Here is a 13,894-nt window from a genome sequence, read left to right on the forward strand (position 1 = left end):
GTGAATTTTAAATAGGGAATAATTTTTAAAAATTTTTAAAGATTTTAAATATGACACAGCCATTAATATATTTGCTTTTTAATTGGTTTTATAGGGGAAATGTTTTTTTGTGTTGTTTTTTAACATGCTGTGAGCCGCCCTGAGTCCCTCTGGGGAGAAGGGCGGCATAGAAGTTTAAATATAAATAAATAAATAAATATAAACTCCAACTGCTTGTGAAGCTAAAATGAAAGTAACCTTTAGATGACCCTGACTGTTAACTCCAACTGTTTTGGAGGGAAACTTTGAACATTCATATTTGGGCGGGTTTTTCAAGTATTGCGATTGGTTAAGGCCCTGTGGGCTCAGAGTATAAATTACAGGCAATTGCCTGCAGTTCTCCTGTTCTAGTTTGAGTCAATAAATAACGTTATAACTATGCTGGTCTGCTCGTTGCCTACTGAAGCCCACTGCACAATAGTAACACAATAAAGAGCCATGCACTAGTAAAGGGAATATAGTATCGAGGATAACTAAGCAGCCTCTTGCTAGTACTTTTATCCACCCAGTTATCATACATACATAATATATTTTTGCTTCCTGAAATCAACAACACTGTAGATTTCAGTAAGAGGAAACAAAACAATTTTTTAGAATTTTAGGGAGGAAAAAATGTAGGAATGTGATATGCAGAAATTTCAGCATAAATAATTGCTATTAAGAAAAAGGTCTATTTAGAAATTATTTTATTTTTTATCATGGTTGGAAATTGTAGTGAAGCGCATATTGCAGACCCTTTCTGTAGCCTTTTTAATTCTTATAATAGTGATATGGTAATTTATGGCTTTATTTAAGAACCAATAAAATGCTGCAAGATTTTATTCCCTTTTAGAAAAGCGCAATTGAAGAACTGTTCATTAGTTTAATATTTAATATAATGCAGCCAGGTCACTGCTTTTAGGCTCTAGACAAAATGAAATATGGAAATGTTTGCTCAAAATACAGTAGGTTACAAAAGAATGGTAATTATATAAATTAATTAGAAACATATGAATAATGTTTATATTAGATAATTATATGTAGAATTGTTAATTATTATAATAGTGTACTATACTTTGTTTCTTTCTTTCTGTTGTATTTTTTCATTTTAAAATACTTTCTATGTGTAGTTTTTGTATGTATACATTTTAATTATCTTTGTATTTTGTTTTTTTCTTTGGTTTCTGTTATTTTTTTAAAAGCAATAAAATATTTTTTTTTAAAGTATGTATGGTAAAATATCATTATTCCTGTCCTGCTGCTGAGGACATGAGATAAGTAGTTTTTAGAAAACAGACACTTTGCCAAGCAAAATTGAGCATGTCCTGCAACTGACTCAGTAGCTGGAGTTCTGATATCTTTTATTATCCTGTGCCAAAATCACTTGCTCAAATCCATTGGACTGTTACTGAAAGCTAGTGCTAGAATTTGGAAAAATTTTGTACTAGGGATTTCTGTTACTTTATATAGTGTTTCAGAATATGCCATGTGACTCATCCATTTATGTATTCTTGAGCCAAAACAAATTGATTTTGTGATCACTTAAATTAATGGTTCTGACTCAGGATAAAGAAGGTCCATATTTTTGGGAGGGTGGAAATAAAATTAGTTTTAGACCACATGCTTTAACAGTATCTGGTTTAAATTATGGCATCAGTAATTAAAGGTGTTTAGATAGCCCCTAAAGCAGTGGTTCCCAACCTTTTTTATACCCCGCGCCCCTAGAACACTTCTGATATATTCTCACACCCCTTACAAAACTTCGAAATAATGGCAATGAATTATGCATATACACTATAATTTTGAAAACCCAAGTTTTCGCATCCCCTGGAATATCATCTCACACCTCCAGGGGGGCGAGCCCCCCTGGTTGGGAACCCCTGCCCTAAAGAGTGATTTAAAAGAGTGAGGGGCTAGGCTAGACTAACCAGTTCTATTTGTACATATTTTATGGATTTGCATTTAATTTAGAAGATGAGGCATATTTTGGTTCAATCAGTGACTTAGGGATAGTGATGCTGCTACTGCACTGATTTATCTCCACATCGGATTAGCCTGCATTGCAGTAAAAGAAGACAACCATTCTGCAAATTTTACAATCTGATTTATGAATAGCTGTTTCTTCCCTTGCAGTTTCGCCTGGTTGTAAAGACAGCGCTAAAATTGCTCCTTGTTTTCGTGGAGTATACTGAATCCAATTCATCTCTTCTTATTGAAGCAGTAGCTACTGTGGATGCAAAAAGGGGTGAGTCATTATTATGCTTCTAGAAAGAGGAGAACTAATTGTGGATTATTCTGTTTGTTAAAAGATATTTTCACTACAAAAATAGTGTGGGGTCATTTAATATTTTCCTTTGGTTACACTTGGGAAAAGAAGTCCCAAAGTAATCAACATGCTTAAAATCCTTACATAAACTATACATTAGTATTTGAATCCAAACCCAGATGTTTATAAAATTGATTGGTTTTTTAGAGTAAGATGGTTGAAAGGAATGATTAAAATGGAGGATAGATTAAAAGGGATGCAAAAATAAGTAAATATTTAGTTGAAGCAAAAGAGCAATTAGTCATAGTCTCCAAATACATATATATTATACAACAGTATTGGTTGGATCTCTCTTGAGACAATTGCAGTGAATGTTCTACAGAACGGGTTACTTTGGCATGTTATAAACAACAATGAACCGGTGTTGTGGATGACTAAAGGATTGACAGGTGACTCAAAGATTAGTATGAGAAGACAATAATACTATTTTTCAGGCTCTACATAGAACTGGTTAGAATTTGTCTGAATTAATTCATTGTATAAGAAATTTGATATCCATCTACAGAGACTTCCAAACTTGTTTAATTTCACAGTTTTAGTTGGATTAAGTCTGTTTTCTAACTCTGCAAAGGTTTGTTTAAATATTCATTCATTCATTTATTTATTTACTTATTTATTTGTATCCCGCCTTTATTATGTGTTCAAATAACTCAAGGCAGCAAACATATCCAACACACCTTCCTATTATTTTCCACATAATAATAACCCTGTAAGTTCGGTTAGGTTGAGAAGGAGTGACTGGCCCAAAGTCAGCCAGCTGCTGATTTTGGGCCAGTCACTCCCTCTCAACCTAATCATGGCTAAGATGAAATCACTGTTTCCTACTTTCTAGCCTAGTGCCTTAACCACTAGACCAAGTTCACTCTCCATATGAAGTAATATGAAGTAAAGGTGGGGTTTTTATTTATCTTATTTCACTTCCAATCTCTTGGAACCAACGGCAATTACTGCTTTCCTCCATTCTTGTAATGTTCCCATCATATTGCTGATGTTTGTCTGTAAGGATTGTTTAGAATTTTACCCAATCCAGCAACCTAGTAACATACAATCTTGGTTAGTTATCAAGAAAATTGTACAAATACTGATATATCACATCATCCTCAAGGATTATAAGAGATTGCTTAATGAAATAGAGGGGTGGCATCTTTAGAACCAAGAATTTCTCCTAAGATAAACTGCTTAGATTGTTGTTGTTTTCCAAAATGATCAAACAAACACAACAATTTGTACTAAGGGTATGAACAGTGGTTGTAGGGGAAAATGTCTTTTATTTCCATCCTGTGGAACAGTATCAGGATTTTTAAAAATCTTCTGAAATTCAAAAGATGCATGAATCAAATGTTCTTTAACTCTTTTACAAGTCACTTTGAAGATTATCTCATGGGGATCTCTTTGTGTTCTCAATGTTTTAAAGTCTGTAAAAATGAAGACAATTAAATGATGCTTTAAGACTACTTTATGATAGATTGGGGAATGGACATTGAGTGGAAACAATATGTTTTTCTTTAGTTGTTAATTACATTAAAAATTAGTTAAATTAAAACTTTTGTAGCAGTTAAAAAGAGACAGATTGGTGTGATGGTCAAGGCACTTAGCTACAAGCCAGGAGACTTTGAATCCTAATCCTGCCTTAGGCACAAAGCCAACTGGCTGATTTTGAACCAGTCATTTTCTCTCAGCCCTAGGAAGAAGGTGGCAAATCAGTTTTGAAACTCTGCCAAGAAAACTGCAGGGACTAATATAGACAGTCACAAAAGTCAACCCTGACTCGAAGGTGCAAACAATAACAACAACAAAAAAGGAGAAAAATCTGAGTTTGCTTTACCCCAGAGCAATTGACAATTGATTCAACTTAATCATTTTTAAAATCTGAAATCTTTGATGGTGAAATTACTGCTCCCTCTGAAACCTTCTCTTCATTAAAGAACTTCAAAGAATAAATGAGGTTTTCAAGACTTATCCACAGCCTATTTCTTAGTAAGATAGAACAATGTGAAATAGACTGTCACCAGCAGATGAATTTATAATTAGTTGACCAACTGCACTCAACATATAGTCCTCAGTGGAACTATTGTCAAGAGTGATTCGCTCTTTCACCTAGTTTCTTTTTTGCTCTCAACTTAATAACAATCAGGAGGGGGGTGGTTGTAATGTCTGGGGTGGGAATGGAATGCCAAGACTCTGTCTGCAGACTGGGAGACCCTGCTTCTCCCTTCAAGACCATGGTGCACAGGTGTTTGAATGATCCAGGCAGTTCTCATAACAGAAGGAGCATATTTGATTGAACAACTCAATGGACTGAAGGGAACGGTCAAAGGGGAATTCAAGTTTAATTATGTGGATTTTGAGTGGGAAATCCAGAGCTGGTTTTGCTTCTTTTGTGCCAATGTAGTGTATTCAATAAAAGTGTTACTTTTGGGAAGAACCATGTCCCAGGAGTTCCTTTCTTAAATTTGCTAGCTGGACATTTAACAACCATCTCTACATACTGGGAAGCATGAAATGGGATACACCAAGATTCTGCCTTAGGTACTCTCCAACATCATCATAAATAATTCACATGAGATAAAAGGGGAACTCATCAAATTTGCAGATGACATCAAGCTATGGGTGGGGGCTAGCCAACACTTTCAGTTCTTGACAGTCCTGAACTCTGGGCCCTATCCCCAAAAATATAATTCAGTGGTAAGAAAATACTTAGGCAAGAAAACCCAGATGCATAGGTATAGAATAGATGGTACCTGGGTCAACAGCAATAAGTGTGGGAGGGATCTAGGTGGACAACTATTTAAGTTGGAGCCAGTAATATGCTGCAGCTGCCAAAAATGTCAATGCAATCCTAGGCTGCATCAATAGAGGGATAGTTTCAAGATCATGTGAAATGATAACGCTATTTTATACTGCACTACAGTATAAGACTACATTTGAAATACAGCATCCAGCTTTGGTTACCACGATACAAAAAGTTGTTGAGACTCTAGAAAGAGTGCATAGAAGATCAACAAAGATGATTAAAGGTCTGGAAGCTAATATGTACTATATGATGAATGCTTGCAGGAACTAGGTACATCTTCATAGCAGTCTTCTATGTTTGAGGGGCTGTCACAGAGAAGAAGTCAACTTTTTCTCCAAAGTACCTAAGGGTAAAACAAGAAGCACCAAATGGAAGCTTATCAAAGAGAGATCCAACCTAGAATTAAGGACAAATTTCCTGACAATGAGAACAATTAATCAGTGGAATGGCTAGCCTCCAGAAGTTGTAGGTACTCCATGATTGAAGGTTTTCAAGAAAAGATTGGACAATCATTTGTCTGGGATGATGGCAGATTTTCCCTATGTGATCCCTTAATATCCCGTGTGATCTCTTAACAACTGCCACTGGGAGAGCCAGGATTGCATTCATTGAATGAAACAATCATGCAGGCATCTTGGTTAACAACCAATTCTCTCAGTGACTGGGATCTCACTCCAAATTGTGGTTGTAAGTTGAGATCTACTTCTATAATAATGCAAATTATATTTGCCTCTCATTCTAATAACCATTTGTTGGTTTGAGGCTATGGAGTAAAACATTTGAGCAAGCAGGCATAAACAGGCACACTGTAGGAAGAAGTGGAAGAAATACATTATGGACTTCAGTACTAAGAATGTTGAACTCAACATTCAGGTGGTTTTTCTTCCAGAAATAATATATAGAATTGGACTGTTTTAAATAGTAATCCATTATATGCTTTCTGTACTAAGTTTTTTTAAAAAAAGAATTAACTAATATAGATAAACTAAATGCTTCTTTGTAATATTAATATTTCTTTGTTCAGATCTCAAGCCATGGTCCAGTGTCATTGAGATTTTGGAAGAAAAGGATGGACTTGATACAGAATTACTAGTTTATGCAATGACTTTAATAAATAAGGTTTGTTTTAATTTGACATGCATGTATTCAAATATATTCAGAATTTTCTATGTATTAAATTTATAATTAGAAAGTTATTTTAAAGTCAACAGAGATAAATATCGGAATGGATTTTTTTTATGTTTTCTTTCCTTGGTAATCCATCAAGGCTCTTTCAGACTATGTATTATATACTGATCTACAGAGTCAGTTAATAAATAAGATCAACTCAGCAGAATTCCAACCACATGGTTTAGTCAAATTTAAATGTACCTCTGACTGCACTGATGACAAATCTGCTTTCTGACCAATATTGTTTTTATATGTTTTATCACCTTGATTTTATTAAATACAGTGAAGAATACTCCCCATTTTAAAAAAAATAAGCTTATATGTGCAGAAATGGTGGAATGGTTCTTAAAGTTTGAAGAAAAGTCAGATAAAAGGTTGTGTTGAGTAGATTGCAGGATTTAGGAGGTGAGAATTATTTAAAGAGCCTCCCTTTATAACTTGATTCTTGGAAATATGTAAAATATTGATGAAATGACTTTATCAATATGACTTGCAAAAAATGTCATATGAATCTGCCCATCCATTCATCCAATCTACTAGTCATACTGAGTGTTAATCTAAAACAGAAGTTGTCAACATATGTCATATCATTATGTAAATATACCTTGACTTACAACTACAAGACCAATTTTCCAGACATAGGTCATTACTATTGTGATATTTAAACTAAACAGCAGGGACAGTGAGTTAATTGATACAGAACATCCCTGTCCCCGGCAATCTAAAAATTATAGGGCTATCAGTGTATGTAACATAGATGTGTGTGTGGACAAGAATATCAACCTTGCTGTCAAGCAAAATCAAGCTTCTAATAGCGAGTGCCACACAAAGAGCACTAACCAAATAGGTGGTAAGACAATAGAGGAACTCAGGCACTACACAGGTTATGTAGAAAGTAAACACAGGGTCAGCCATAAAGGACTCAAATGTCTATACATCAATGCACAGAGTATGAACAGCAAACAGGGTGAACTAGAAATTCAGGTTAATGAGGGCAGATATGATATTGTTGCTATTACGGAAACATGGTGGGATGAAACCCACAAATGGAACACACAGCTAGAGGGATTTAAATTATTTAAAAGAAACAGACCAAATAAAAGAGGAGGTGGAGTTGCTCTCTATATAAGAAATAACTACATCTCTACAGAAATAGAGCACAACAATGAGGAAAACTGTCTTGAATGCATTTGGGTCAATATAAAAGGGGGGAAAATGACATTGCCATAGGTGTATACTATAGGCCAGTGGTGGCGAACCTATGGCACGGGTGCCAGAGGTGGCACTCAGAGCCCTCTCTGTGGGCACGCATGCCGTCACCCCAATCCTAGGCGTTCAGCTGGGTTTTATAAAACCTTTTCACTTTAGGCCTCCGCCGCCGTGTGCAAAAAAAAAAAGGTTCAATCAGTCAATTTCAACTTCTCACAAGAAAAAAAAGATCTTGCAAAGTTGGAATTGATTGATTGAACTTTTTAGTCCCACCCAGTCTGCCGTTACCACCACAGCCACGTCCACCCAATGGGCCATGCCCACCCAATGGGCCACACCCGCCCGGCACTCGACGATGCATAAATGGGTTTTAGGTTGCAGTTTGGGCACTCAGTCTCTAAAAGGTTTGCCATTACTGCTATAGGCCACCCAACCAAGCAGAAGAAATAGATGAACTTTTTGCTAGTCAACTAACTAAGGTATGTAGGAAGCACATCACAATAGTAATGGGGGACTTTAACTACCCTGACATCAACTGGGAGACAAACTCTGCACCAAGTGGAAGATCAAACAGATTCCTGACAAACCTAGCAGACAACTTTGTCTCCTAAAAAGTAGAGAAGGGTACTAGGGGATTAGCCATTTTGGATCTAATTCTCACTAACAGAGATGAAATGATAGAAGGTGTTGAAGCCACAGGAATCTTGGGAGGAAGTGATCATGCAATATTGGAATTCAACATTATGGAAGCACAAGCAATAGAACACAGTCAAACTAGAGTCTTGGACTTTAAGAGAGCTAATTTCAATAAACTTAGAGAGGGCTTGGGAAAGATTCCATGGATGAGAATCCTCAAGGGAAAAACAACTCAAGAAGCTTGGGAAATTTTGAAAAGTGAGATAATAAAAACCTAGTCTAGCACAATACCAACAAAGAGGAAAAATAACAGCTCTGAAAAGAAACCAGCATGGCTGCATAAAGAACTCTCTGATAAACTGAAAGATAAAAAGGACAAGTATAGAAAGTGGAAAGAGGGGCACATAACTAAGTCAGAATAACAGCAAATAGCCCGAGTGGGTGAAAGTGGCAAGAAGGTGACAAGCAACAGGGAGAAAGCAGAACTATTTAACTCGTTTTTTTGCATCTGTCTTTATATAAAGGGAAAAAACAGACCAACCTATCAAAAATAGTGCCATAAAAAACAGAATAGAAACACAAGTTAAGATAGGCAAGAAAATGGTAAGTCCAGCCTAGACGAGTTCAAATCACCAAGACCAGATGATTACATCCCAAGGTTCTCAAGGAACTGGCAGATGTGATCTCAGAACCACGGAACTATATTTTTCAAAGATCCTGGAGCACTGGGGAACTACCAGAGGACTGGAAAAGAGCTGATGTAGTTCCCATCTTCAAAAAGGGGGGGGAAATGGATCCAAGAAATTAGAGACCTATCAGCCTGACCTCAATACCTGGGAAGTTTCTGGAAAAGATAATCAAACAATGAATCAGCGAACACCTAAAGACAAACAAAGTCATTACTAAAAGTTCCTAGTAAGGCCGCCTTTTGCAATTGACTGATGGTGAATTTGTCAATGCCAGTGGTGTTCAAGTGGTGCTCCAGTTGTTTTGGGATTGCACCCAAGGTGCCTATTACTATTGGTACTACCCTTGCTTGCTTTTGCCACAGTCTTTCTATTTCTATTTGTAGGTCTTTGTATTTTGTTATCTTCTCCAGTTCTTTCTTGTCTATTCTGCTGTCTCCAGGCAATGCCACGTCCACTATCCAGACTTTTTTGTCTTTCTTATCAACAATTGTTAAGTCTGGGGTGTTATGTTGCAGGTGCTTGTCTGTTTGAATTCTGAAGTCCCAGAGCAGTATAATTTTATCATTTTCTATGACTTTCTCTATTTTATGATCCCACCAGTTCTTGCTTACAGGCAAATGATATTTCTTGCAGATCTTCCAATGCACCATTGTTGCTACTTTGTCATGCCACTGCTTGTAGTCAGTCTGTGCAATCTTCTTGCAACAGCTTACCAGGTGGGCCACTGTTTCTTCCGTGTCTTTGCATAGGCGGCACTTACTATCTGTTGCTGTCTTCTCAATTTTGACTTTATATGCATTTGTCCTTAAGGCTTGATCTTGTGCAGCCAGAATTAGTCCCTCAGTCTCTTTCTTCAATTTTCCTGCTCTTAGCCATTGCCAGGTCTTGTTATTATCTGCTTTCCCAGCTGTTTTTTTAATGTACTGGCCATGTAGTGCTTTGTCTTCCCATGCCTCTATTCTGTTCTTCATTTAGTCTTTCTTGTAAGCCATTTTGGTCTCTCCAGTAGTCAGTAAGCCTTCCTGATATACTAATTTCAGTGCATCTTCATCACTGTCCTTCAGATATTCTCCCAAAGCCATTTTTTCTTCTTCAACCATCTGATGTACTTGCAGCATTCCACGCCCACCTATTTGCCTTGGTAGATAGAGTCTGTCAATGTCACTATGTGGATGAAGGGCATAATTCATTGTCATTATTTTTCTGGTCTTCCTATCCATTGTTTTTAGTTCTGCTTGAGTCCAGTCCACTATTCCAGCTGTGTATTTAATGACTGGAATTGCCCAGGTGTTGATTGCCTTTATGGTATTTCCTCCATTGAGTTTGGACTTTAAGATCTTCACTATCTTGATGTATTCACCTCTAATCTTTTTCTTGATTTCAGTGTGCTTGATGTTGTCAGCTTGAAGGATACCCAAGTATTTGTAGTAATCTTCCTCATCCAGACTCTTAATGTTATTTTCGTGGGGCATCTTGATTTCTTCAGTTTTCACTATTTTTCCTTGTTTGATAGTAAGTGTGGCACATTTGTCCAAGCCAAACTCCATTGCAATATCTTGGCTATATATACGGACAGTGTTGATTCTATTTCAAATGATGTTTTTCCATATAACTTCAGATTATCCATGTAAAGGAGATGGGATACTCTGTCAGATGTTTTTGATGTTTGATAGCCATGTCCTGAGTTATTCAGTATTGTTGACAGAGGAAACAGTGCAATAACAAATAGTAATGGTTATAATGAATCTCCTTGAAATATTCCTCTCTTGATGTTAACCTTTCCCAGTCTCTTACCATTGACCTGCAACTGTGTCTTCTATTATGCCATCGATCTTTGCACAAATTTTCTCTCTAGTGTTAATTTGTCCATTTCTGCACATTCTAGGATTTCCCTAATTATAATCTCATCAGATGGTAACTCTTCATTTTTCCAGTATTGGGCAAATGCTATTCTCGCAGCTGTCAATATATGTAATATTAAATACTCATTCTCTTTCCCGTAATTAGATCCTAGTATTCCTAACAAAAACAATTCTGGCCTAACTTCTATCTGTGTTTTAGTCATCTTTTCCAGCCATGTATGAATCTTAAACCAAAATTTCTTTGCACTAGGACATACCCACCAGATATGATAATAGGTACCTGGCTTTTGTTTACATTTCCAACAGTTATTTGAAACATTTTTAAACATTTTCACTAACCTTACTGGTGTCATGTGCCATCTATAAAACATTTTATACAGAATTCCAGAGAATAGCTAGAAGAGATAAGAATGTCCTCTTAAATGAACAATGCAAAGAAATAGAAGAAAACAATAGAATAGGGAGAACCAGAGATCTCTTCAAGAAAATTGGAGATATGAAGGGAACGTTTCATGCAAAGATGGGCATGATAAAGGACCAAAATGGCAGGGACGTAACAGAGGTAGAAGAGATTAAGAAGAGGTCGCAAAATTACACAGAAGAACTGTACAAGAAGGAGCTTAGCGTTCCTGATAACCACGATGGGGTGGTCACTGACCTCGAGCCAGACATCCTAGAATGTGAAGTGAAATGGGCCTTAGGAAAGCTGAGCAACAACAAAGCTAGTGGAGGTGACAGTATTCCAGCTGAGCTATTCAAAATCTTAAAAAACAATGCAGTAAAAGTGCTACACTCAATTTGCCAGCAAATTTGGAAAACTCAGCAGTGGCCACAGGATTGGAAAAGGTCAGTTTACATTCCAATTCCAAAGAAAGGCAATGCCAAAGAATGTTCAAACTATCGCACCATTGCACTCATTTCACATGCAAGTAAAGATATGCTTAAAATCCTACAAGCTAGACTCCAGCAGTATGTAGAACAAGAACCACCTGAAGTACAGGCAGAATTTCAAAGAGGCAGAGGAACTAGAGATCAAATTGCCAATATACGCTGGATCATGGAGAAAGCTAGGAAGTTCCAGAAAAACATCTACTTCTGCTTCATTGACTATGCTAAAGCCTTTGATTATGTGGATCACAACAAATTGTGCAAGTTCTTAAAGAGATGGGAGTACCAGACCATCTTATTTGTCTCTTGAGAAATCTATATGTGGGTCAAGAAGCAACAATGAGAACTGGACATGGAACCACTGATTGCTTCAAAATTGGGAAAGGAGTCCAGCAAGGCTGTATTCTGTCACCCTGCCTATTTAACTTATATGCAGAGTGTAGCAACAGCAGAGCACATCATGAGAAAGGCAGGGCTAGATGAATCAAAAGTTGGAATTAAGATTGCTGGGAGAAATATCAACAACCTAAGATATGCAGATGATACCACTCTAATGGCAGAAAGTGAAGAGGAATTAAAGAGTCTCTTGATGCAGGTGAAGAAGGAAAGTGCAAAAGTTGGCTTGAAACTGAACATTAAGAAAACCAAGATCATGGCATCCGGCCCTCTCAATTCCTGGCAAATAGATGGGGAAGAAATGGAGGTAGTGACAGATTTTATCTTCCTGGGCTCCAGGATCCCACAGATGGGGACTGCAGCCAAGAAATTAAAAGACGCTTGCTCCTGGGGAGGAAAGCTATGGCAAATCTAGACAGCATACTAAAAAGCAGAGACATCACCCTGCCAACAAAAGTACGTATAGTCAAGGCCATTGTTTTCCCAGGTGCAATGTATGGCTGTGAAAGTTGGACCATAAGAAAGGCTGAGTGCCAAAGAATTGAGGCCTTTGAACTGTGGTGCTGGAGAAGACTCCTGCGAGTCCCTTGGGCTGCAAGGCGATCAAACTGGTCAGTTCTAGAGAAGATCAACCCTGACTGCTCTTTAGAAGGCGAGATTCTGAAGTTGAAACTCAAATACTTTGGCCACCTAATGAGAAGGAAGGACTCACTGGAGAAGAGCCTGATGCTGGGAAAGATTGAGGGCAATAGAAAAAGGGGACGACAGAGAATGAGGTGACTGGATGGAGTCACTGAAGCAGTAGGCGTGAGCTTAAATGGACTCCAGAAGATGGTAGAGGACAGGAAGATCTGGAGGAACATTGTCCATGGGGTCGCGATGGGTCGGACACGACTTCGCAACTAACAACAAGTACAGATGCTTTATAGTCCCTAAAGTACTTCTGACCATTGTAAAATATTGTGTTACCCCATCGCCCAAGGTTATATGACTAAATTTCAGATGGTTGACACTTGGCTTGCCTTTAAAACCATTTGTAGCAGCATGTGGTCAGTTTAAATTTTGCTGGTTTCTAGCAAAAAACCACTCATTTGGGTTTATATTTACAATCTAATTCCTTAAATCTATTTATCACCTCTACTGTATATACATCAGGGATATGATTTAGTTCATACCTGAGTGGCCTAGTGTTTTTTCCTACTTTCTTCAATTTAAGCCTAAATTTTGCAACGAGAAGCTCATGATCTGAGCCACAGTCAGCTCCTGGTCTTGTTTTTACTGACTGCATATAGCTTCTCCATCTTTGGCTGCAGAGCACATAGTCAATCTGACTTCTGTGTTGACCATCTGGTGATATCCATATGTAGAGCCATCTCTTGGGTTGTTGGAAAAGAGTGTTTGCTATGACCATCGTATTCTCTTGACAAAATTCTATCAGCCTGTGCCCTGCTTCATTTTGTACTCCTAAGCCAAACTTGCCTGTTATTCTGGTTATCTTTTGGCTTCCTACTTTAACATTCCAATCCCCCATTATGATAAGGACATCATTTTTGATGTTAATTCTATAAGGTGCTGTAGGGCTTCATAGAACTGGTCAATTTCATCCTCTTCAGCACCAGTGGTTGGGGCATAGATTTGGACTACTGTGATATTGAATGGTTTGCCTTGGATTCAAACTGAGATCATTCTGTCATTTTGGGGATTGTATCTGTCAGAATCCAATCATATTTCATATCAAGTTATCAACTATGAAAAACTCCATCCCTGCCTTCCCTGGATTCTGTCATGGATGAAGGGAAGGGGGTGAACAAAGGGGCTTTATGGCCCTCACTTCCTTCAGGATACTTCAAAGGAACTGGATGTGGAATCACCAAAAGGACTAACAATAACAATAGGGGGTCATTAG

At 37.5% G+C, this 13,894-nt stretch overlaps 1 protein-coding gene across 1 annotated transcript in view; it reads left to right on the forward strand.

The window, feature by feature from the left end:
- The window catches only part of LOC107293258 (FH1/FH2 domain-containing protein 3), a gene marked incomplete at its 3' end in the record, with an annotated part of 105,905 nt that overhangs the window by 43,528 nt on the left and 48,483 nt on the right, over nucleotides 1–13,894 (forward strand). Inside the window, exons 4-5 of the mRNA XM_015822402.1 lie at nucleotides 2,152–2,263; nucleotides 6,163–6,257. Coding sequence (XP_015677888.1) covers nucleotides 2,152–2,263; nucleotides 6,163–6,257 — 207 coding nt within the window. The remainder of the gene's footprint in view (nucleotides 1–2,151; nucleotides 2,264–6,162; nucleotides 6,258–13,894) is intronic.

The sequence above is a fragment of the Protobothrops mucrosquamatus genome, unplaced genomic scaffold (assembly GCF_001527695.2).
Source record: "Protobothrops mucrosquamatus isolate PMUCROS unplaced genomic scaffold, P.Mucros_1.0 scaffold1553, whole genome shotgun sequence".
NCBI lineage: Eukaryota > Metazoa > Chordata > Lepidosauria > Squamata > Viperidae > Protobothrops > Protobothrops mucrosquamatus.